Raw genomic sequence first — 24759 nt, forward strand, 5'->3', positions numbered from 1 at the left:
ACAACTGAGGTTTGCTTTGAAAATTACTTCAAAGTTGTGGTTATGCTTTGTAAGAAGATAGAACAATAAAAACACAACACAAGCTGACCTTTGGTGCTGATTCCTCGGAGGTCTGTGACTTTCATCAGCATGCGGGGAAACATGTGAGGCTTGTTCGGGCGTCTGCGTCGAGTGTAGATCTTCAGAGCCTCTAGGAGCGGCTCCTGCAGCTTGTCTACCTTCTCTGGCTCTTCCAAGTCCATCCGGTCTGCAGGGGAGGGCAAGAAGGATGTACCAGAGTTAAGAGGAAACGTTAGCGATCTGACAAACGGCTGTCAGGATGAGATAGAGATAGCTAGAAAACAATGACACACATTACAGGCTCACTTCTAATTACTAAACTATGAGAATATCCAAGTCATAATGTCTTTCTGTCGACATGTCCATTACTGCAGGGGAAGATGATGTGAACAGATACACAGAAATGTCCCTGACTTACCTCCGCAGATGAGACAGATAGCACTGAGGAGCCCTGTCTCTGTGTCGTCCATCTCCAAAGGCAGAAGCTGACCAGCGAAGGCAAACACCAAATCCGTGAGCGGGCCAAAGCCAGCGTTGTGCATCTGGGTCCTGTTGAGAGTCAGGCCATCTGAGAACGTCATCGTATCCTGTTCTGGGGTGTAGCGAGTGCATATCCTTAGCATCTATACAAGGGAAGAAAATGAGAAGGCAGACAATATTAAACAGTTCAGAGTAAATATATGGCAGAATCCGAATCTTGTATTTTATTAACAAGTGAAGCAGCATGAAAAATGACAAAGCTTTAGGGAGTGATCGGTGAAAGAGGTAGGAACATGGGGCTAGTACCAGGATGTCCAGACATGCAGATTTGAGGAGGGTGATCTGGTCAGCGATGGTGAGCGTAGTGAAGCCTGGTAGCCGCTTGGCAAACTCCACAATCTTTATAATGCACTTAGTAGAGAGCTCACTGAACTTATCCCAGAGGCCCAAGTCCAGCTGTACTCTGTGGTCAGCACTTGAATTCTGGGAGAGAGAAACAGGGACACTTTTTTTTTCTCTGTGGGACCGTGCAGAGTCCGTACTGTGTGTGTCTATCCTGCAAAGCGGTGAGCTAATGCTGGAGTGGACAGTGTCCTCTGAGGTGAATATTTTCAAAACAACTCACTGTGGTGTATTTTCCTAGTTGGCACAGCGATGGAAAGGTCTCCTGGTGAGCTTTGCTGACTTTGTTAACCAGCTCCTCCAGCTCCCCACTGAGTTCATAGTTGTCCGGCAGCACCACTTCCTCCTTCACATCCTTCTTTTTCTTGTTCCTGTCGTTACGCACCGCTACAGGTAAAAAAGGGGGCCAACATGAGACATTCAGTTGCACCTTTGCCATTTCATGGTAGGGAATTGTACCTTTAGAAATAAGCCACTGAGACCAATTCTTCTAGCCCACTGACCTTCTTTGGACATGCCGACCTCAAAGCACTTCTGCAGCCGGCAGTACTGGCAGCGGTTACGGGTCACTTTGTTGATCTGACAGTTCTTGTCTCGATGGCAGGTATACACCATATTCTTCTGGATGCTGCGCCGGAAAAACCCCTACAACATAGAAAAGAATATACATTGTACAAAGCCTCAGAACGAGAAAAAACAATCCTCTGAAGTTCTCGGAAAATGTTTCGTCTCCTCAGATAGAGTCCTCTTTGTTGGTTTAACATAAAGACTGGAAACGGAAACAGCTGACCTGCCTTAGCTTTAAAGATGCTTAAAGATGGATTTTGTTACTTTCAGGCAGAGCCAGTCAGCTGTTTACCCTTGAGTGTCATCTTTGTGTGAAGCCTCTTACATAACAGAGAAATACAGACCTGTTAATACGGTCACGCTATTTAAAAATCTGAAATAAAAAATAATGCAATTGTTTGAAAATATTTTGAACCCAACATTTAACTAGAATAGAAATGTTGAGACTGACAAACTTTTAAAAAAATTTGGGGCAGAGGCAACAAAAGCCCAATAATATATATATATATATATATATATATATATACATATACAGTACAGTAGAGGTTTTTGGAGCAACACATGCTGCCACCCAGACGTGTCTTTGTCAGAGAAGGTCAGCAGGACAATGCCAAACCACTAAACCACACTCTGCTCATACGACACCAGCATGGCAAATCTGTCCTGCTTGCAGTCCAAACTGCAAGCAAAAAGCTCAAGCGAAAACAAGAAAAACATTTCACTCTCAAAAGTACAGCAAATGTTCTGGTGGTGGGAAAAGTACCCCAACCTTTTCTTAAGTTTGTAGTGGGCTTCTATTTCAAATGAGTAGATATTTTTTCAGAAAAACAATACAGTTTCTTACCTTCAGAAATGAAAATGACCCATTGTTAAACTGTAAGCTTTTTTTGGAAACAGGACGCATGGTCGTGGTTAAATCTTTCTCAGTAGGGAAGTACAGAGGCACAGTTCCCAAATTGTAAAAGTGTTCCTCTAAATAATCTAATGGTCCCTCTGCGAACTTATTCAATTTGTGACAACTTCTTGATTACATTTTGACACAATACCCATTTGTTACATTACTGATGTGCAGTAATGGTCAGGATACACTGGGGGGCAGCTCAACAGCAAACATTCCAGCTACGCTCTTCACATTTTGTCAGGCTCACGAGGTTCTCACTCTTTTCAGTCGACATGAGCTGTTCAACTTAATGTACTTTCTGTAAACTCTTTATGTACCCTTGGCTTCATTTACCTTGCAGCCCTCGCAGGAGCTCACTCCGTAGTGATAACCAGATGACTTGTCCTGGCACACAAAGCAGGGCTTGTAGACCCGAGGGGGAGGAGGAGGGGAGGGAGAGCTGGGCACCATCTCCTCTGAACTGGTGCTCTGGGTCTCCACCGCTGCAGGACGGGGGGAGAGAAAAGTCTCTTATTATATCAGCATGTTGTTTACATTAACTCTTTGAAACTATGATGAAAGCTAATGCAGCAACTGATTAGGAGAGAGTGGTCAACAAACTACCCCCAACCCCATGCAGGCCACCCCATGTGGCCAGAAGGCAACAAGCTCAAAGGCAGACATTTTTAAGAGAAAAAGAAGGGGGGGGGCACTGCTGATTGACACAGACTTAAAAGAGACACAATTAGCTGATGGCCAGATGGCCCTGCTGATAAAATGCTGATTGGCAGCTGAGATTTGATTGGCCTCGCCATTTATTGGAGAGCGGGGGGAAGGGGGGAGGGGGGTGGGGCAAGATGCCTCTGTTGACTTTTTGACTGACATCTGAATTTTTGTGTGTGTGTGTGTGTGTGTGTGTGTGTGTGTGTGCACATGCACGCGTACAAGCTCACAATTTTATTTGAAAGGCGGTCCAACCAGACCTGTCCATATCCCCCCAAGCCCCATGTGAACAAACAGAGGTGGGATGTTTATGAGACTCGGCTGTCTCCCTCTATTCCCTCTCACTGTCTCGCTAAAGAAAATGGCACACTGTATAACACCATATGCTGCCCACAGGCAGTCATTGGACTGCCGCTTGTGAAAAAAGGTCAAAACCAACAATGTAAACAGATGCTGGGAGGTTCATCCCACCGTCAGCACTGTGGCTTCTTATGCTTCAGTTACTGTAGAGCAGAGAAAAATAATCTAACAGTAACATGCCTGGTGCACCTTTAAATGTAATGACTGAAACATGAACAAATTCCATTAAACATACCTTTCAACTTTCACCTTCAGTCACCCTAACTTCACCTCCCTCAGCCCACTCCCACCCCCCACTCCCTTGTTTCCTGGCCCTAAATTCCTCAGTGCAGGCTGGACGGGGTTTAATAGTTGCCCAGGCTCATAAGAAGTCCTATAAAGGTTGTGTCTCGGATGGGAAGGAGGCCCCCGGCCAGGGTGATGGCCTCTTTATTGGGATCCAGTCACCTTGGTCAGCTATTCACATCAACAGCTCCATCTTTGGATCCCTTCCTTGTAAAAATAAAGAATCTGGGGGTCAAAAACCCCAAAGTCACAGCCCCTCCTGTCACCTTCAATGGACAGCACGGGACTGAACCAAATGTGGCCTCCAACCCCAACCTGAACCCGCAGCTTGTCATTAACAAGAGTGGTAAGGTTTCAAAAACAGGGAGGCAGAGGCACAAAGGAATAATCTAATAAAAACGGAGAAGGAAAAACGAAAAGAGAACGAAAGGAGAAGAAGGAGGTGAGTCTGAGGACACAAATTTCTCAGTGACTGAGAGGTTAAATTCAGTCCTGACTATTTAACTTTGACCTTGACAGAAGAAGGCCATTGCTAATGATCAGCAGCCTGCTTTAAAATCCACAAATATGTGTACATATGATCCTATCATCATTTGAGAATCACTGCAAAAACTTCAAATTTGATTTCTTGGTCAGTCGAAATCAAAATGGGCTGTTTTGAAATGAATGTCACCAGTTTTAACAGTTTGACTGGCTTCAGCATATTCAGTGTAAATATTCGCGGTTCCTTTTAAACCTGTTGGTTAACAAACTGACTAAATAAGGCTTTGGGATATCAGCTAGAAAAGACTGTTTGTAGATGTCAACTGCAGTATCTGGTAAAACTATTAATCTAACATAGGAAGTTGATCCCAGTTGGATGATTTGAAAAACTTTCCATGTCCCTAACTGTTCTTGACACAGCTATATGCAAGTGTGTACAAGAGTCACGGGGGGTGACTGTTTCTCTCACGGAGCACTTTTCTGAAAGGGTAATGCAAAACACAACTGGGATCACTGCAGACCATCAGCCATTCATTTCTTGATGACACGTGTGAATAAATTAAAATATTTCTGTTGGTTTTAAATCCCCCTTTGAGCTTTAAAAACATTACCGTCACTTCTAATTTGTTCTTAGCAAACAGAGATCTTCAAGCCATCGTGCAACGTTGCAAGTGGATCCATTGTGAGAGCACGGCATTCGAGTTTATTCTGTTTCCACTGTCAAATAACTCTGTGTGAATATGTGCTGCGTTACAAAAAGCCAGAACAAAGTAGAATGTTTCTTTTTTTTTATAAAGTTCTGAAAAAAATTACTTTATTGCACTATATTTCTTTAGAATACAGGCTGCAATCTGTTTAAGCCCTGTGCAGCTTTCTTGTGATAAAGCCTAATACATGCATTCTGATATGAGACAGATGCACTATGTGTTGCACTGACGATGACATGATCCGCAACTCTACTGATGAAAATCTTTTAGGGAGGCCAAATCTAAACAGTACTCAGTTCTTCCCTTTTTATGAAGAATTACGGGTTAGACTTTGACAGGAAGACGTACAAATCAGGAATTCAAGTGGAACGATAATTACTCTCCAACAGGAAGGATAAGAGAAAGAACAGAAAGCAAAACTTTACCAGAACATAACAGTGAGTAAGCACATAATTAATATTGCGTTATCTGTTCTGCGACTCAAGGCTTCAAGAATGCACAGACCTGCAAACTTCCGCTTTCTCACTCGTGTGGATTTGTGAAACTAAACAAAACATTTTCAGGCCATTTTGAGTTGTATTTGACTTTTTTTCTTTTTTAGACTTTATGCAAATCATGTAAGGTATCAATCAGTTTAGAAAGTAATTACCACAGGAACAAATATGGAGATTAATTCATAGGTCATAAGTCATACCTAATGTGTTGTGCATTCACCAGAAAAGGTTGCAAATAATCCGCAGTCTTCTATATATTTAATCTACAACAACAGGTGAGACCAAACTGTTGAGCGAGACTCATGTTTCGCACATAACTTAATGGCAAAACAAAGAGGTGTTTAGTGAGCATTAAATAGCATTATGTGCTAAGTTTTGGGTTATGAGAGCTGCGGTGTAGGAGGAGGTGAAGGAGCTGAATGAGTGGCACTGTAACCTGATCACTGTTTTCTGTTTATATAGTAACACTGACAATGTAAAAGTGGCCCTGAGAGAGTGAGTGGAAAATAGCTCCTATTGAAACGGAGACGCTGCATCTGGCGCCAGCAGAGAGGTAGTGACTGACACTGTCTGAAGGTGGTGAGAGCGGGCGAGGAGGGACGAGACTCAGAGAAACATGACGAAGGGAGACAGGGTGGGAGACAATCGCGCTGAGGGCAGCCATACAGGAGGAGGAACAGGAGGGGGGGGGGATTTTACCTGGCTTAGAGAAAGAGGGCGAGGAGCCAAGACCTGTCAGCAGCTGTCATCACCCTGAACTGAGCTCAGCCTCACAGGCTTGGCTTGAAGAAAATACCACTCTCTTCTTAACCTTCAACTCACCCCTTAGAGTGTCACAACATCAATCAGCACACAGAAGAGGCAACTTGTTTGAATCAGCCACCCTGATGCAACTCCTGTGCAGAGCCTCACATGCAACCGAAACTATAAATCTAACCTGTCATTCGACATAGTTCCCATGCCAATATTCTCTTCTCAGAACAACTAAACTTCATCTACTCAAAGCCTATTTGAGTAAGAATTGTTGATCAGCGACACCACCAGACAATATCATTCCCTTATGTTACTTTACTTGATCCACCCATCGTGTGTTTCCATGTGGCTGTTCCTTCTCCCTCTTCTCCCGTTTCCTCAGTGTTTGTTGTTGGATCAGCACATCTCTGTTTAGACAACAGAGGCCCTCTCGGAAAGCAGACACCTTCCTTATCAGCTGTGATGCCGGAGAGTTAGAGCTGAATCAAGATATTACCCCAGAGGACAGTTCACAAAGCCATCAATGTGAAAATATGTTCAAGTGAAGGGCTAAGAAAATAAGGCAACATCAGCCTTAAGATGTTTTTTAGCTGTTTAACTTTTCAACTGATTTGATAAAATACTTCCAACATCAGACGGACTGCAACTTTAAGGACTAACTTAAAGCTGCAGTCTGCAGGATTTGTTGTTGTCATACGTAAAGTCCTAATTTTTGGCATTTTAAGAGTTTACATGATCTATCAGAACGCTTGAAGTTGAAAACGGTGACCTCCGTAGTCGCAAAATGCAAGAAATGCTTATTTTTTAACCGAAAAATAAAAAGTTATTCAACTTCCTGTCCCGCCCCATCAAAACACATGAGAACTCGTGCACGTAGACGTGCACGCCAGATGCGCTTACACGACTCCTCATTCATCAACTCACCTGTCATTTGCGATCATGGAAGACACAGTAAGTAGACAAGCCCGTAATGAAGTTCAATAGTCCAGATAAATAAGCGTGGGGACGAGCCTACCTTGTATCGCGCGTGCACAATCGGTGATTGACAGGCAGCAGAGCCCGGCTCATAACCTGATTGGTTACCTTTTACCGGTCCGGTCTGCAATTTTGTAAACAAACCTGCTGGCTTTGGAGGGACCTAGCGGGACATATAGGGGACCTAGAGAACTCTTTTTTTTTTGTATTGGGGTATTTAATGTACTACTTTCAGAATCCCCGGACAGTTCCAGGCATTATGCTTGAAAAAGAGTTGCAGACTGCAGCTTTAAGAAAAAAAATTAAATCAGAAAATAAATAAAAGTTGGTTTTAGTTGTGATTGTTTCCTCCATTGTCTTTGTGCCTAAAAAATATTCAGTGTTTTTAGTCTGCACACCTGTACAAGAATGAAGTATATTTCATTTTCATTTCATCAGATATTCTTATGATCACCAAAGTATATTTTATGAATTAAGTAAAGTTAAACGAATGAACCAGAAGTAGACGTGCAACTGTGCCATTTCAATACTTTCTTCCATTAAAACAGTCCACAACTTAATTTAAAGTATTGAAGTAATAAAAGTGTCATTCAAGTATGCTTTAAATATAAGGATAGAAAACTTTGAGCCCACAACATGTTTACTTTTGTACGGCATCTGTTCAATCATCTATACTGCAAGTGAAGGTAATTGATAAGTTACACTTCTGGGCCATTTTCTGCTTTTTTTTCTTTTTTTTATTACAAACATACATGTTCAAGTACACTTAGTAAACTAGAAGGTTCAATGGTTTACTTGTAAACTTTAAATTAACATCATGATGACACTTTATTGTCTATAGCTTATCTAAAGTACATTTTTTAAAACAGCTGACATGTTACTTTAGCTGAACTTGAAGTAAACTTGACATTAACTCACAAGGGCACATACATTTCTCCAACAAATCATTAAAAAAACAGATGCATACTGTAGAAGTTTGGCACTTTTGAACAAACTTCTGTTTTGCACAGGTGGTGACTGATTTGAGTGCGTCTATTTCATTTGCGATACTGAAACATGCTTCCAACTAATGTGTGCTGCAATACACGTTTAGCACACAGTTGAACTGTTTCCCAGAGCAGCTGTGCAGCTGTCCATTTGGCACCGGGATGAGCAACAGCACTGATAATTTGGCGTGAAAAAGCTGACGTTTCAGCAGCACAGAGTTTATCTGTCATTCAGCTTTAACAAGTATGTGAAAATGAACAGACAGCGAGTGACACCTTGGGCCATCAAGCTTCAGGAGATTAAATGTAACTGCATGGATGTACCGAACATACAGCACAGAGACACACATGCGGCTTTGTTTACAGTCATCTTGAAGGTGTTGTATCATTCTTTTTGTAGAATCTGACTAGCCTAAATAGTATGACCCATGTGGACTGTAGGATCTGCAGGGGCTCACATTGTCTGACAGAACCAGATATCGGCCTCACAGTGGAAAGAGCCGGAAAATATGACGTTTAATGTTTTTGGGATATATAACACTAAAGATTCTGACTTAAATGACTGTATTAATACTTTCTTGATGAATACAATTCCTAAGAAGCAAAACGCCATTTAGATTCACATCTTGTCCTCCTCCTTCAGTTCTCAAAATATTCGTTTGGATGTCAAGTTCAACTTTTGCCTGACTTCTCACCCCGCAAAATGTTCAGCAGCACACTGTGGAATGTGCATGCACATGCGAATATATGTGTGTGTGGGCTGCTGCATGGGTCAGTTGGAGAGTGTGTGATGGCCTTCCGTGTGAGTTTGAGTGCAACAACATTCACAAACATGGTGAGGAGATACGGGGAGGAAACACTGTCACGTTAAACAGTCAGAAAAGTCTTGACAAAAGCCATTTCAAAGGAAAATGTCAACGTGATTAGACAGTTTCTGATTCTGTGACATGAGCAGAGATTTCATTAAAGCAAATAAAGCGAATAAACAGTGAAGGAGAATTTCAACTTCAAATATGCTGAGCAAGTAATTACCATGAGGGGGGGGCAGATCTGAGAGACAATCCCTTTCATCAGCTGTTCTAAGTTCAATACCAGTAGACCCCCTCCCCTTCTTCCCTCCCCCGAGCTCGACCCTCACTAATAACCCTCTTCCCCCCTCTGTCCTCTCCTGCCTTCCAGCCCTGGCAGGAGGAGGAGCCCTTCCTGTCATTGGCAGCGCCTTTTAAAGGAAAGGCTGTGAAAACCAGGCTACTGTCCAGGAGATGGCTCCATAAAAGACAGCATGAAACACTTAAAAAGGAGGCAGGGACACAAAAAAAACAAAAAAACAACAACACACAAGCAACAGTGTATAAAGGCACACACACACACACACACACACACACACACACACACACAGGCACACTTGCAAAAACAGAAAGGCTGGAAAAGAAAGTCTTCATGCAGCTGTGAGACACGCCTTACACATGCTCGGCAGAAATTTGGGCCAAAAGTGGATAATTCACAGTATATTCTACATTCACAGTTCATCAATAATGTGATCATAGTGCAAGACAAAAAAAAAAAGTCATAGTCATTCCATACTCTGTCATGGTCAAAGAGTTCATTTTTGTCCTGAGAGTGTGGGGGAGGCTGAATTTTATGGGGCAAGTTGTTAAATTTAGGTTTGTCCCTCCTGTCCCTCCTGTCCCTCCTGTCCCTTTTGTCCCTTTTTTTTTTTTTTTACAACACCCAATAAACCCAGTATCATTTTTCCCCCTTTTTCTGATAAATAAAGTCTATCCTCACAACCGCTTCTCAAACACACCCTCTCTGTAGCTTTAAGCATATGCAAATGTATTTGTAAGGCTGCCAAGTGCACAAAACCATCAGACAACATTGTAACATTGTTACAAGATTTTGAATAATTTCTTATTGGATCTTGTTGTCAGAAAATAAATATGTGGATGCAGTATGTCAGGGTATTAGGGTAATACAGGCTTGATAATGTTGTTACTGTTGTACCTTGTTCCTTACTTTAATTTTGAAAGTGACTAAAACGTGTGCGAGCCTATCGCAACTTCCACTGGGCAAGAGGTGGGGTAAAGCCTGGACAGGTTGCCAGTCTATGACAGAGCAAACAACCACGTAAGCTCACACTCACGACCATTCCAGAAATATATCTTAATTTAACATTTTTGGACCGGAGAAAACGTACAAAGACAATATGAAAACCCAGCTGAGATTTGAATCCGGAACCTTCTTGCTGCAAGGCGACAGTGCTATCCACCACACCAACGTGATGTTCAGAACAAACTCTGAAAGTTAATGTGGTTAAGACAGGACTGGAAGCAACGATCAGACAAGTTGGAACAGGCCTTGTTGAACCACACAAGATGCAGGTTTTGTACTCAGGAACCATCACTAATCAGCAGCAAGGGAATGCGACTTCAATTTTCACACAGGTTTAGACTGAATAAAAATTTTAAAAACTCAGATCGACTGTTTAACTGCTCTTAATCTACTTGCCATGTGTGCATTGTAAACAGACGAGTTTAGTCAGAGTCAACGGAAATGGCAGTATGATGCAAACTAACTGAAAAATCCATCATGACATCTTTTATCTTTTATCTGATTATTTGATGTGACCAGAGAGACAAAAATGCAGTACTCTGAAAGATGACACAAAGATACGAATAAAAAGACATGATGTTGGTGAGATTTGTAATTTGATCAAAATAATAATAATTAAAAAAAAAAGTAATTAACAATAAATCCAGTGTCTTTACTATCATGGTAAGCTACAGGCTGAGTTGTGTTATCAGTCAGAGTACAACGTCTCTTTCTCTCTCTCACACACAAACACCGATGCTGAACAAAGTGACAGTGGAGAGGCATTAAGAAGACAAGAGTAGAGGCCTGCACTTCACAGTGACACACATAACCAAACTGTATTTAAAGGCATAGTGGCACACTTTTACAAGCTCTGATAATCTGATCCCTTCTGCTCCAAGAAATACAACATCCACTAAAAGCTCTCAAATCCTGTAAATAAAGCACACATGTTCTGTCTTTATCGGTGTCAGTCTATAACAGCATCTCCCATTTGGATCCTAGTTAGCTGTGCTCCTCCTGTGTGGTGATATGAAGGGTCTATTGTTTGACCAGCTTTGAAGAGCCAACTTTAAAGAGGGTGCCAAAGGAAAAAAAAAGAAGGATTATCACTGAATGAAGAGGAGAGGAGTTTTTCCCCTCGAGGGCTGAAACACCTTGAATCCCAAATTCCAGCTTCATCCTGCCATTCTTCTCTGAGCCTTCCTCTCTTTTAACTGCCCCTGCCCCCACTTAATCTCTTAATTGACCCTTTCTAATTGTAATTGAATCATTAAAAGCTCTTGGTTACACAACACAAGGCATGTAAGCCGACCCCATGTGTGAGCAAAGAATAAACTCAGACACACACACACACATAGTGTTGGAAGAGGGAGAGCGGACAGACTTTGGCATGTCCCTGCTCCCTTTAATATCTCCTGACGCCGAAACAAAGGAAGGCAGAGAGGTGCTGAACTGCCTCATAAAAAACACAGGAAAAGATGATCCCCCCCTCCACACACCCCCACAAAGACACACTGTTGAGACGGTGAGCGTCAAACAGACACCGAGAGACAAAATGCTCAGGAATGTAGATGCTCAGCGTCCAATGGAAAATGTCCACAACAAATAATCATGTGTCGACTTTCTACTTAAGCTTGGAGATAAATCAATCAACAGGTTATTGGATGATGATTTGAATTTTTAAAATAGTAATCAGAATGATTCCAAAATATTATGAAAATGAAAAAGATTTCAAATGATTTTGAAATAAATAAGTGTGCAAGATAACAAATAATCAGAACGGTCTTATGAAGGAGTATGGTGTTATGTCAGCTTTGTAAGTAAGTCTGAACTAATGATAATATTCTGTTAATCAAACAATCCAAAATTAGGAAACAAAATGTTTGACCCAAAAAATTCATTTTAAAACACCGGATGAGAAGGGGCGACGATTGGGAGATTTTTTTGTGGTAATCAGTCAAAAGGTTTGTCCATTATTTTTCTGTCAGTCCCCTAATTATTTAAACAATAACTGATTTTTGTCCAGCTTTTTGCAGTAGATTTTGAACCTGAGCCTCATGTTGAAGAGGGTTTAGTTTAAAACTATGCTGATGACTTCATAAACAGGCATACCTGTGCTAGAGTAACGCTGTTTTCCCACTGCGGCTGTCAGTTAGTGGTAACGTGGAATTTAGGATCACAATACCCATAAAACCCCATCAGTCACTCAAAGAGCATCTTTTTAACCTTTCACTCATGTTGAAAGACACAGCACACTTTTTCTTTTGCTCCTATTAGACTTGCAAACCAGAAGCTAAACCATATTCCACATATTTACAAAATATAAAATAGGAAATAAAAAAGAAAAAGAAAAACATGATTAATGAGCATTGGTGGACATTTGTCTTTCAGGCTGGCATCTGGCAAAGCTCCTCAGCGAGTTGAAACAGGCCCTGCTGTGGTGTTTGTCATCCTGACTGCTCATCCATCATCATTAGTGAGCACTGTGAGCTTGACAGTGTTTAATGCACTGGTATTTAAATAATTACTGAAGATAAATAGGCATAAGGTACTCAGCGGGAACTTCCCAAATTATTGGAGAGAAGTGGAGAGGATGTTTTTTAATTTTTTTTTTATTGTTATTTTTTTTTATCTCAGCCTGGTGACACACAAATAATACACCTCTGTAAGTCTGATTCTATAGACATACAGAGTCAGTGTTTGATTTTCCGGGTCGCAGAGCCAAGTGCAATCAAAGAGTGTGAAAACAGACTGCATGACAAAAACAAAAGGTCTGCTTATTATTTTACCGGACAGAGCAGATTTTCCTCATTTATCTCTGCAGTGTTTGTACGTGTGACTGTTTCTGTGTGCTGATTAGATTTCTTACAACACTGTATTTTAATACCTGATGCAATCTGTGGCTTTCCTGCTCAGGAGCTATCAGAAGAATGTTGAGCTTGTACAGATAGGTAACAGGGAGTGTTTGCATATCATGTGATTCTTACTTTATCTATACAAAACTAGCTTCTCGTGTAGTCATTTATTTATCGCTTTAAAGGGTAGTGCCAAAATGAAAGTTTGATGTGACTTTTTCCATTTGCATCATTCTAAAAGAAAAATAAGAGATTGAGCATGATTCCCTCAGTCCATATCCTCATTTATCTTTTGTAAACAGAGTGTGTCGGACTAAGTGTCGCTCTGTGTTTGAGTGTGTCAGCCAGCGTGTGATTTCAAGGCCCATTTGCCTTCAGTCTGTCAGTGCTGTTTCTGTTTGGACATTGGCAGTTGCTGTTTTCTGGACACATCACCGGGTTAAGTCCCTGCATTGTTTAAAAGAGCTGTCAATCATGTGAAGTCATTCATAAAGAAAACAAACGCCATGATGTATAAATACACTCCCCAACTCCCTCACTCACTCTCACAAAGCACACTAAGCACATAAACAAACAAACTGCAGGGTGAGAATGGGTACATATAATCGAAAGGAATCTGACTCTTCCTGTGGAGAGAGCTCCATGATAACAAAACCAGGACTCAGATAACCACACACACACACACACACACATATACATACAGTCAGACACAGAATGGCTGTTTTACAGACTGATGGACAGGATGGAGTACTCACACTGAACGCTGCTTGTCCCGGCCCAAGCAAAAGGGTCCAGCCCGGAGAAGTAAGGGGTGGCCTTGCTGAGCATGCAGGAGCCTTGCCTGGATACATCGAAGAGGGGCCGAGGGGCCAGCCCCAGAGCCTCCATACAGTCAAACATGTTCCGCTCAAATCTCTGCAACGCAGCCACCGTCCTCTGCTTTTGTTCTGCAGCCAAGCTGAGAGAGGACCTCAGAAATCTGCTTCCTGTGAAGTAACTTAATGCCCCGCTTGGTCCAGGTGTTCTCTGTCTGTCTGTCCTTTACCCTGCCACTGCCCCCCTGGTCGTCTGGCCTGTCTCTCCCAAACTGAGTACTCTACATAGACAAAATCTCCTTGCTCTGGCTATTTTTCGCCTGACTTTATCTCTTCTCTTCTATCCAAATGTATCTCTCTCTGCTAACAGATCACTTGCTCGCCTTCCTGCTTTGCTTTGCCTGCTGTAACTGATCTCAGCTCCCCTCTTGTTGGCTCGGTGGGCCTCTCACACTCCACCACACTCACAGCAAACTATCTGCCCACTCTCCCAGCACTGACAAAGTGGGTGTGGTTAAGGGAGAAGAAAGGGGAGGGAAATACAGCTCGAGGAGGTGTGTCTCTAATTTCTCATTGGCCATGCACCAAAGACCCTCTCCTTCCCTGTATTCTCCAAGTTTCAAAATCACTCATTTGAAATATGAAGAATAATGAAAATGAAAGCACATATTTATTGGCTTTCTCTTTGCTCCACTGCAGAGGAGTAAAAAGTAGGCTCTCTCACAAATGGTACCACTGGGCCACCTTGAGCTAAAAAAGAAAATCACAACTCCAGCCGTAAAGAGTTGGTTAATGAAGCAAAAGGTGGTGAGAGAAAGGCTGCTCAGCGAGTTCCTTTGCAATTTTTTTGAGAATACATTTTGGCCAGTGGCCACAGAAACACATATGCACAGAGCATGCATTATCCCTTTAAATCAACAACGATTTATTATTCTTAAGTGTTTGTAAAAAAAAAAAAAAAAGGCAATCTAATCAAAGAGCTAATAATAAATGCTACCTGATCATTTTTATTTATTATTTCACCTCAAAATAACTGTAATTTTGTGTGTAAAACAGAGGTCTGAGACAGTAGTTCAGTTCTAATAAGTTTATCTACTTTCTGAGAAATACTTGGGAAAAAAAACATCAAAGAAAGGGTTCCATTCTTTTCTTAATCACTGACAATAGAAACATTACTCTTCAAATAAGTTGCATCGCAGTGTGCGCACACACACACACACACACACACACACACTGGGAAATCACAATTATTTTCCAAACATTATTGGCAGGAGCTCTATGTGAGACGACGAATGTTTGCATCGGCCGAACCGAACTTTGTCTGGACTTAACCCAGTTAGGTCCGGAGTATGAATTCTGGACAACAGAGGCAGGGATTCGCTGCAAGCGAGTGTCTGTGCTGATGATGTTTTTTTTCGTGACGATGTGCTTGAAATGGAAGAAGACAAACATCTGCATCTAATATGAAGATGCAGATGAAAATGTCTGGGGCGATAATAAATTGAGGATTGAGTGTTGGTAAGGGTAAGAGTTTCCATGGCAACTTATTGGAATGAATTGGTTAAAAATACATTTCTATTTTTTCTTCATAACTGGTGCAAATTTGTGGAAAATAAAGCTTTAAGGAAAAGAAAACGTAAAATAGAACATAGATGAAATACAGGACTGAGAATTTTATCAAGCAAGACTCTGCAACCTTGTGGGCTCTTACTGATTCTCCCTAACTGGGTAAGACGATGAATAGTTCACATTTTTCCGTTTGATTTAAATTTGCACATCATATTCCTTTATTTCTTAGCAATTCATCCATTACTACTGCACAAAGTTTCATTTATCTCCTCAGCCTTCTCTTTTCCATTTTTCCATTTGGTCTTGGCATTCGTTTCTATTTAATTGAATTTTTTTCAATTTGGTACAAATGGATTCAGTTATCTTCCCTCCCAGAGATTATTGGAGACTTTAGTCAGACTGAAGTGCAACTCTGCTGAAGGCGAACCACACTGGGCCCAAGTCTGGATAGTTTGTATATGAGACCAACTCACCCTCCCTCCTCTTCTCCTCCCTTTCCTTCCCTCGTTCAAGAGGGATGAACTCTGGAAGAAACCCCCACTGGGACCCTAACACCCCCCCTTCCCACAGACAGACACACACCGACTTCCCAACTTGTCCTGCCTGTGGCTTCATACCTTCCTTCATACACTCCTTTTGTCTGTAACTACATTCTGTTTGCTTTGTTTTTCTCCTGCTTTTTGTTTATATCCCTCCCAACACCCTGAATCTATTATTGAATATTTTCCATTGTTATTGTTATTCTTATTAGGAGGGATAATACAGGACACCCTTTCTGGAGTAGTTTTTTTGTTATTATTTTTTTATTTTTTTATTTTGCCAGTATCCTCTCAGTTATTCCCCTCTTGTTCTCAGCGAGTGGAGTTTTTATCTGTTCTTGTGTTTTCCATGGCCAGCCAGCGCACACACACACAAACACACACACACACACACACACACACACACACACACAGCACACAGCAGTGACGCACTGCAGGGAGCAGAACCACACAATATCAGCCTGCTGAGCTCTCTCCACACCTTGAGACAATTAGCCTCCCTGACTCACAGCACCCTGCCCCCTGTGTAGCTGCTTTGAGGAGAGAAGCCCGCAAATGCAACAGGGAATGCGCTGAAGAAAAATAGTTGTATCACTTTCCTTCACTTTTACAAAGCCCACGCTCTTTTAGCAGAGCAAATTGCTACTCTTTGAAACTTAAAACACGGGACTCTCCAGCCAGCTTCGTCCCTTCCTCCTTCTTTCACAACTTGTAAGAGGAGCGAGTCGCATTACAACTATTCAGAATCAGGTTCTTCGGCTATTCATCCTGTCGTCATGTCTGACACAAACACACAGGACTGAACAATGGCTTCTCTTTCTCTGCCTGTCTCTGCACAGGCAGTTCCTCCAGCTCAGCCACAGTTATTTGCACAAAGTCTTGCTGCGGTCATCAATAAGAACACCAATATAGTGAGGCAAGGAGCGCGAGACTGATGTTTGTGATATTCATGGGTGTTGGAATGTGCAGCATAAAGAGTGGCAATGGAAATGTGTGTGTGTGTGTGTGCAGACACACTGACAATTATGTGTGTGCTTAAACAGAGTGGCTGTGATGACAGACAGAAAGAAAAACACACAAGCCTCACTCTGTGCCTTTAGGTTCAAGTTACTATCACACACACACACACACACACACACACCGAAAACATTACAAAGAACAAGATGTTACTAGCACAGAAATTACGAAAGGACTTTGTGTTCATTGCTCAAAAACACACTTCTTTCTCCCATGATAGCTCTGCACCGAAGCTTCTACTACTGCAGGGCACTGAGTGATTTAGCTGTGACATGAATATTGATTTAGCTGTTATATATATATAAAAAGAAGATGAAAATCATTGCTTCCAAATAAAAAAAGAGAGAAATATTTTCCCACCCTGGTGAAAAACAGAGATTGTATCACATGATTTGCATCAGTTCCAGGAAGCTCTTGGCAGAAAAAAAAACGGCCAAAAAGACTTGCATGTGTGTTTTTGCCCAAATCCAAATGAAAACAAGACAGAAATCACTGGCAGAATACACTGCAGGGTGCTTTTGATGTGGATACCCACTCATTTCAAGTCCAGGGATGTTTTGAATTACATCTCATTAGGCAACAAAGTCCAGACTCGGACTCTAACTGAGAAGAACCTGGTCCGAATCGATCTGCATATCCTACTTAAAACTTTTACTGTAGTTGTGTGCGCTTTGGTTCACACTGCACAAATGAGATCAGTGATTCACTGAAGCTTATAAGAGGCAAGTCCTCCCTTCTGAAAACAGAAAGACCCCTGTGTACTGAGTCACAACAAACTATCATCACCCATGAGAAGCTTACAGAGACAGTGCGGTTATTTTTGGGTCAACTCCTTCCCCACATCATGATGAGCAAACTAGTGAAGTATGAGAAAAGACTACTATCATACTAAAATGAGCTTTACAACAGCTTTGGAATTCGAAACAGAGAGAAAAGAATAAGAGTGGACAAACTAATTGTGTTTGGAGGTTCTCGTCTCACTGCAGCGATGCAGGAGTGTATTGAAGCTGTGATCAGCACACAGAGACATCAATTTTGTGTGCGGTTACAGGTTTGACTAAACATGCGGCCACCATAGCGGATGGTGTAGCCAGAAGTGCATCAGACCTGAAATCTCCCTGGAAAGGAAGGCAGTGTAACAACTCATCTGAGTTCCCTAAAAAATATGACATCTTGGAGCAAAGATTGATCATTTGCATTAAGTTCAGATTTGATTAACTCAAATTTGTGCTGTCGGCTGCAGAGGTTTTACGACTTAGATATCTTTATTTCTTTGTTAAACACAATAACTCTGCTTTATACCCCAAAGATAAAGAAGACTTTGTAGTTCTAACTTGTTTTTACCATATTTGTTTTGTTTATCCCTGCGTGTTTCATCAATCTAGTTATTTTTTGTAAGCTTAGACTTGTGTAAAAATGTAAAAAGATATAAAATGCTTCTTAGAAACCTGTATTCTACCTAATGGCCAGCAGGAGGCAAATCCTGTGGCTCCAAATAGAAGTCAGTTTGTATGCAAGCTTAAAATAAATGACTCAAATCCTTCCTTGATTTATTACCTCCACAAACATTTCCCAGATGAGTTAATGGTCCCAAACTTCAGTTTAAGTTTTCTGAAATTCCATTTAGAGTGAGATAGACGACTAAACACATTGTGCTTTGGGGATTGTGATTGAAAAGCTGTCACCAATTGGGTGTACACAGTGTCTGTGGCTCTATACCTCATCCAATGCCTGCTCATAAAGTCTGATTTTAGGGGACTGTGAAGCTTTCCAAATGTTTTATTCTAGGATACAAAAGATAAATCTAGAATTAAACAATGGGGCTGCATCCATCATTTATACACAGCGTGTCAATAAGTCAATGCTTATTTTCTATTTGTTAGTAAATCCGCAGGGCGCTTTTTCAAAATTCTCTGTGAATTGATTTGCAAAAAAATAAAAAAAAACATGTTGTGAATTTTGATGTCAGGATTTTCATAATAAAACTCTGCATTGTACTTGTAAGTTTAAGGGGCAAGAGTGAATGTATGAAAGGCAAAAACTCAAAGCTGGGCAATTATTTGCTAAATCAAGGCGCTGACCTTCAACTTACAGAAAGACAATATGATTCTGCCCACCACACAACCTCTGTAAGTCAGGAAATCAAACGTGTGAATCGTACATTTGATTCTACATTGTGTTCATTGTTTGCCATCCCTCTTCTAAATCTTATTTCTTCTTTTCTTTCTGTTAAGCAACAAGTGAAACGTCCATACCTGACAGTCTCTTAGCCCCAAGTGATCCTATTATCATCTACTTAAATGACTTAATGCTGTCCGTCATATCTTTCTATCTGTCTGAGTATCTGCATAAGTCCCAGAGGCGACATCTAAAAGATGTAATCGCACAGTGAATGCTGCTAGCCTGCAGAGCCCCCTCTTTTGGAGATTTGGAGACTACAGAAAATAACTGCAGATCAACACACCATATGCATGGACACACACACACGGGCTCACACTGATGGACAGGAGTATTCGGCAGGTATTTCTAAATCTGATAAGAGTCTGACAGTAAGGCTCTGTAATGTGTCTGTGTGTGTAAATCATTGGAGTCAAACCACGAATACAAGGTCGTTTTTTTATTTTATTGGAGCTTTATTACCCTGAACTGGCATTCAAAACACCAGTGTCAACATAAAGTTTTTCGAACTCTCTCAAGTTTTGCCAATTTAATATTTTCACACCTAAATATGGATGGAGGATTTTGTTTATTTATGAAAAATAAAAGACTAAATTATTCAACTACCACGAGAATTCAGACCCTTTCCTATAACAATTCCAACTGAAGAGTAGTGCATTCCACTTATTTTTAATCAGTGGCTACTTGAGATGGCTCTTCAACTTAAATGGAGTCCTAATTTCATTACTTGGACCTAAAATTTAGGAACACGCCAAATAATGTCGCACACTTTATGCTTTATCCAGAGGAAACAACCAAGCCATGAGGTTGAGTAAATTGTCAGTGGCCAATCATTCTGACATGCACTCAGGGGCAACAGACATTGTTGAGACAAAGGTAAAAAACAAGCCATCTGTCACTATAAATGTGATCCCGAGTGCCATAATATCCAAGCTGAGTACTGACTCCTTAATGTCATCCCCACAGTCAAACACGATGATGGCAGCATCATTCTGTGGGGATGTTTCTTTGTAGCCCTTCTTAGACAAAATCACTAACACCTGGTAACATCTGATCCTTGAGTGCAATGTGAAAATGTATTAGGTCCCGCAATCACATGACTGCAGTAGACGTGAGTTTTAATCGACTCAAGCTCAGCTCGGCATCAGTGGGAGCACAACATCTGGGTGTTTGTGCTAATTTTCACTGAGGAAGCTGCGGCTTTAACATCTCACATGGAGGCTCTGAATCTGAAAACTAGATCCACTGATATTCTTTTTTTCCCCACTTGTTGAGAAGAGAGCTGGAAGCTTAATCTCTGTTCTGCTCTGTGGTGTTGATGTCTGCGATCCAGTCTGAAACTAGCCTCGGAGAATCATTATCATAGACGATTATAGAATTATAGAAAACAAAGAGATGTCCTGGAGTGACCCAGCCAGAGTATCTCCAAAGATACCTGAAAGTGGTTGTACACTGATGCTCCTTATTCTAGTTGAGATCAAACATAACGTAACTGGATAAACATCTACAAGAAAAGCAAATCAAGAGTCATTCCCATTCAGACCTGAAGCGTTCATTGCAGTCAAAGGTACTTCATAGTGAAAGAACTGAAAATCTAAATTCCAAATTTTAAATTCATCATAAATTTGAGAATATTGCAAACTTCCCTTAACACCATAAATACAGGAATTACTAACGTAGATGGTGAGAGAAGATATAGTGAAAGTATAATGAAAAGAAATATTATTAGTATAACGTTGCAAAAACAAAGTGCCTCCTTTGTTTGATGATGAAAGTGTTGCACATTCATTATCAATAATGCTATGTCAATATTTTAACAAAAGAAATGTTGCTCTTTTGTATGAACTAAAAAGCAACTTTGTCTCAAATCTCTGCAACACCTTGACTACAGGGAAACGTATCCTATCAGATTTAGTATTTATGGCCCTAAAAAAGACCAATGAGAAAGTTGAGATAAAAACAAGAACCATTAATAGAAATAAGTTATTTTTTAAAGAAACACTATAATAGAGGAAGTCAAGTCCCTTGAAATCTTGAAGTGTGTAACTGTAGTTCATGAGTGTTTGCCAATGTGAAGTGCAATAGCACCCCCTGTGATACAAAAAGGGTACTTTATGTCCCACTACTAAAGTGGGATAAAATGAAAAACTCCCAATTGACAACTTCTGAAGCTTCCATCCTTTGTTGAAGACATTCCTGATGTAAAGAAAAAAGTTTGATACAATGAAGCAATAAAGCAAATTACAAACAGGGATCGGATTATGTTCTCTGTTTTTCCAAGCCTGCCTTCTCTAACATCCACCCGGTTTACCACCGGGCTTCTTCTCTTCTCTTCTCTTCTCTTCTCTTCTCTTCTCTTCTCTTCTCTTCTCTTCTCTTCTCTTCTCTTCTCTTCTCTTCTCTTCTCTTCTCTTCTCTTCTCTTCTCTTCTCTTCTCTTCTCTTCTCCCTTAGTGCATGATTTAAAGCCTAATTCTAACCTCAAATTGGCCCTGAGGACTCGGAGTCTCTTCTGTTTTACACCACACGGGGGTCAGGGGACAGACATTTGACACACTATCTTGTCATGTGCAGGGGTGTAGGATTAGGATTTCTTGCCTTCCGACTGTACCTCATTCTAGTTTAGTGCCTCGAGATGAAGTTTGTTGTGATTTGGCGCTATGAAAATAAACTTAATTGAATAGTTTAAACTTTCACGATTAACATTCGCAGTCTATTTGCACTTTATTCTAATTAAGCGGAATTTGATACAGTAACTCTTAAGATGATTGTATTACAAAACTTTGAGTTAAAGAGAGAAACATCAGTAACCTGTTGTCAAGTTATTTGGGGAAAAAAAAGAAAAAAAACTATGGATCAATGAATTGCCCCAAACTGACAAACAATTTTGTAAACACAAATCTTCATGTGTTGTGCCGAAGATTGATTACTCACACAATGCAGCCATCTCTTTGGGAAGGTCTGCTCCAAACCGGCCGAAAAGATGGCTGCTGGCCAGCAGGTCAAAGGGGGAGTGGCTCCGCATGGAGTTAAAGGTGAAGGGGTACATGGCACGCGGGAATCCCGTCATGTGTCGCACTTGGTGCTCTCTGTTTGTTGCCATCATGAAAAGTGCAGTTGGTAATTCAGGTGACTTTTATCTCTGATTATCTTTTTTTTTCCTCCCTCTTCTTTGTCAGGGGCCTAAAGTGAGCTTGAAATAAGCTTCTGCCATCCAGCAACTATCCAGGCGGGCCACAGAGAGGTAAAAGGGATGCTGATGAGGGAGAGAAACCTAGAGGGAGGCCAGAAAATACGTCCTGTCCAGGTCCACACTCTGGAAAAAGAGAGAAAAAAAGATGGAAGGATTAGATCCTGAAATCTAACAGTGGTTATTACCTTGAAGGCACTCAGAACTGATGTTAAGTTTCATCATTTAAAAAAAGGAAAAAGAAAAAAAAGAAAAGAAAATCCTGTTAAAACGGGGAACTTTCTGCAAGGAAAACTTGAAATATCTAAAATCCAATCTCCAAATACAAAAAAACCCCAAACGGATAAGAACATAAAGAGAAAGTGTTAATAAAACAATTGACAGTGGAGAATCAGAGGAGTGCATCACCACCCTTCTCCTTTTGTCCGTCTAGTACTGCAATCATATGGTGTTTCAGGCAACACCATATGATTTCAATCAGCAGAAGTGTATTATAAAGGGTTTCTCTGTTCCTTCTGCCAGCCTGACTGTAGCCAGCCTACCCGCAAATAGCCATCCACAACATGGGCAGTTTTAACCCTTTATGTGAACAGACACACACACAAAACACCATTTTGATTTCACCGACTGCTCTCGACTCTTTTTTTTTTCTCAGAAAATGACATTTTTAAAATCTAATTGTGCAGCCCTTCCTTCATTTTTCTTGATGGCTCCCACCCCCTTCAGAGAATTCACGAGTGGGTGGAGTTAAACTCTCTGTGGTGGAGCTGTGGTAAATACAGCTCAGCCAAAGAATGTCTTGTTGTTTTGGGGATTGCTTCAGCATGGGAATCAAACACCCGGGGTGGGTAAGAGGCAGTATGAGAGAAATAAGAGTTTACAAATGTCCAACACTCAACTACTATGAGTAATACTCTGATTACACATGCTAAAATCTGCTGAATATAAAAAGAGGATGCATACGTAATTTGTTTTTCAAAAGCTAACCGCTGTCACGGTCTCTTATTTATGCATTTGTTCAGAGTGAAACAACCACATTTTTTGGCTCTATTAAACTATAAAACAGGATTAATCTGACAATTTTGATGGAGCCCTGGACTCAAACTGAGAACAGCTGCTATGTAAATGATGATTAAGCTCCATGTTAAAAAAAAAATTACACTTTATCTGACAGCTCACCTGGAGTGAAGTCAATGATGTCAATTACAATTACTCTTCCACCAATCCTGCCTTTGCGTTGGAAATAATTAACAGTTCGGAATCATTAAGTTGCCGCTATTGTGCCACATCCAACATTAGCTAAGATGAATCCTCTTGTTGTTTAATGTTGCAAGTATTCAACATTATCTGGGAAAAGACTCCAACCAGCTGAGCATCCAGCAAAACTTCAACTCCTGTGAACGTTTCATCAAGACCTGATTGACAATCATTACTGGTGAAGGACACCAACCTGACCTGATAACAATCTCTGTCTTCTTTTCAATAAAACTGTATTTTTTTTTTACAGAGATTTTCTATTTTCCATTATATACTGGCTCTGCTTGCTTGGAACCTCAGCAGAAAAAAGAAATGAAGAAAGCATCTGGTCATGGCCAACGATGGAAAACTAAAGGTAAGAGCAAAATCGAGCCGATCATCCCGCACAATGGAAAAGCAGTTAGGTTTGTCCCCTCTGGCTACTGTGGCAGAGGCGAGCAGCGGTGTCTGTCAATATAAACTGATTGTGATAAAAGCTTTGAAATCCCAATTTTCTGAGGATTCAACACAAATGAAAACATAATTATGCAAATGAGTGTATATTGCATTAGAGGGAATCCTATCAGTTAACCAACTGATTCGCCTTCTTATGATTTTAATTTGTAAGATTTGTGTAGGAAAAAAAGCAATTCATATTGTAAATACTGGCTGTCGTATAATGAAGGAAATTCATGATATCTCCATCCAAAAAAGATTTACTATATATGATACAATAATTTGGCGGATGCTTTATCCAAAGCGACTTACAAGTGAGAAGCGCATTGGGGGGCAATGTGGGGTTCAATATCTTACTCAAAGATTTTTTCAACATGTGAACTGGAAAAGTTGAGAAATGAAACGCCAATTTTTTTACTGAAAAATGACTACTTCACCTCCTAAGTTATGAAAATCCAAAAAGGGAGTGGAATGAGTAGAAAATGGCGTGCAAGAAAGGACTTGTGCACAAATACCTCAGTTCTGTACTTGAGTAAATACTCTTGATTAATTCAACACACCTAATTGCATAAAGGTTAAAATGCTGCATAAAATGTAAATAAAAACAATGCAAATTTGCAAAACAAATATCTTGAATTTTATGGTAGCTAAATGTC

The 24759-nt window shown here is 40.8% G+C and overlaps 1 protein-coding gene across 2 annotated transcripts in view; it reads right to left on the bottom strand.

Moving 5' to 3' along the window:
• Positions 1 to 24759, bottom strand: part of LOC142377082 (retinoic acid receptor gamma-A-like) — a 40422-nt gene that overhangs the window by 3620 nt on the left and 12043 nt on the right. The window contains exons 2-8 of one of the 2 annotated variants that reach the window (XM_075460843.1): positions 22156 to 22537; positions 2744 to 2892; positions 1446 to 1587; positions 1166 to 1329; positions 847 to 1023; positions 479 to 683; positions 89 to 247 (exon numbers count right to left, since the gene is read on the bottom strand). In XM_075460843.1, the coding sequence (XP_075316958.1) occupies positions 89 to 247; positions 479 to 683; positions 847 to 1023; positions 1166 to 1329; positions 1446 to 1587; positions 2744 to 2892; positions 22156 to 22327 (1168 nt within the window). In that variant the 5' untranslated portion in view covers positions 22328 to 22537. Of the gene's footprint in view, positions 1 to 88; positions 248 to 478; positions 684 to 846; positions 1024 to 1165; positions 1330 to 1445; positions 1588 to 2743; positions 2893 to 13859; positions 14428 to 22155; positions 22538 to 24759 lie in introns of those variants that run through there. The other variant, XM_075460844.1, reaches the window with a different exon arrangement.

The sequence above is a fragment of the Odontesthes bonariensis genome, chromosome 3, assembly GCF_027942865.1.
Source record: "Odontesthes bonariensis isolate fOdoBon6 chromosome 3, fOdoBon6.hap1, whole genome shotgun sequence".
NCBI classification, from domain to species: domain Eukaryota; kingdom Metazoa; phylum Chordata; class Actinopteri; order Atheriniformes; family Atherinopsidae; genus Odontesthes; species Odontesthes bonariensis.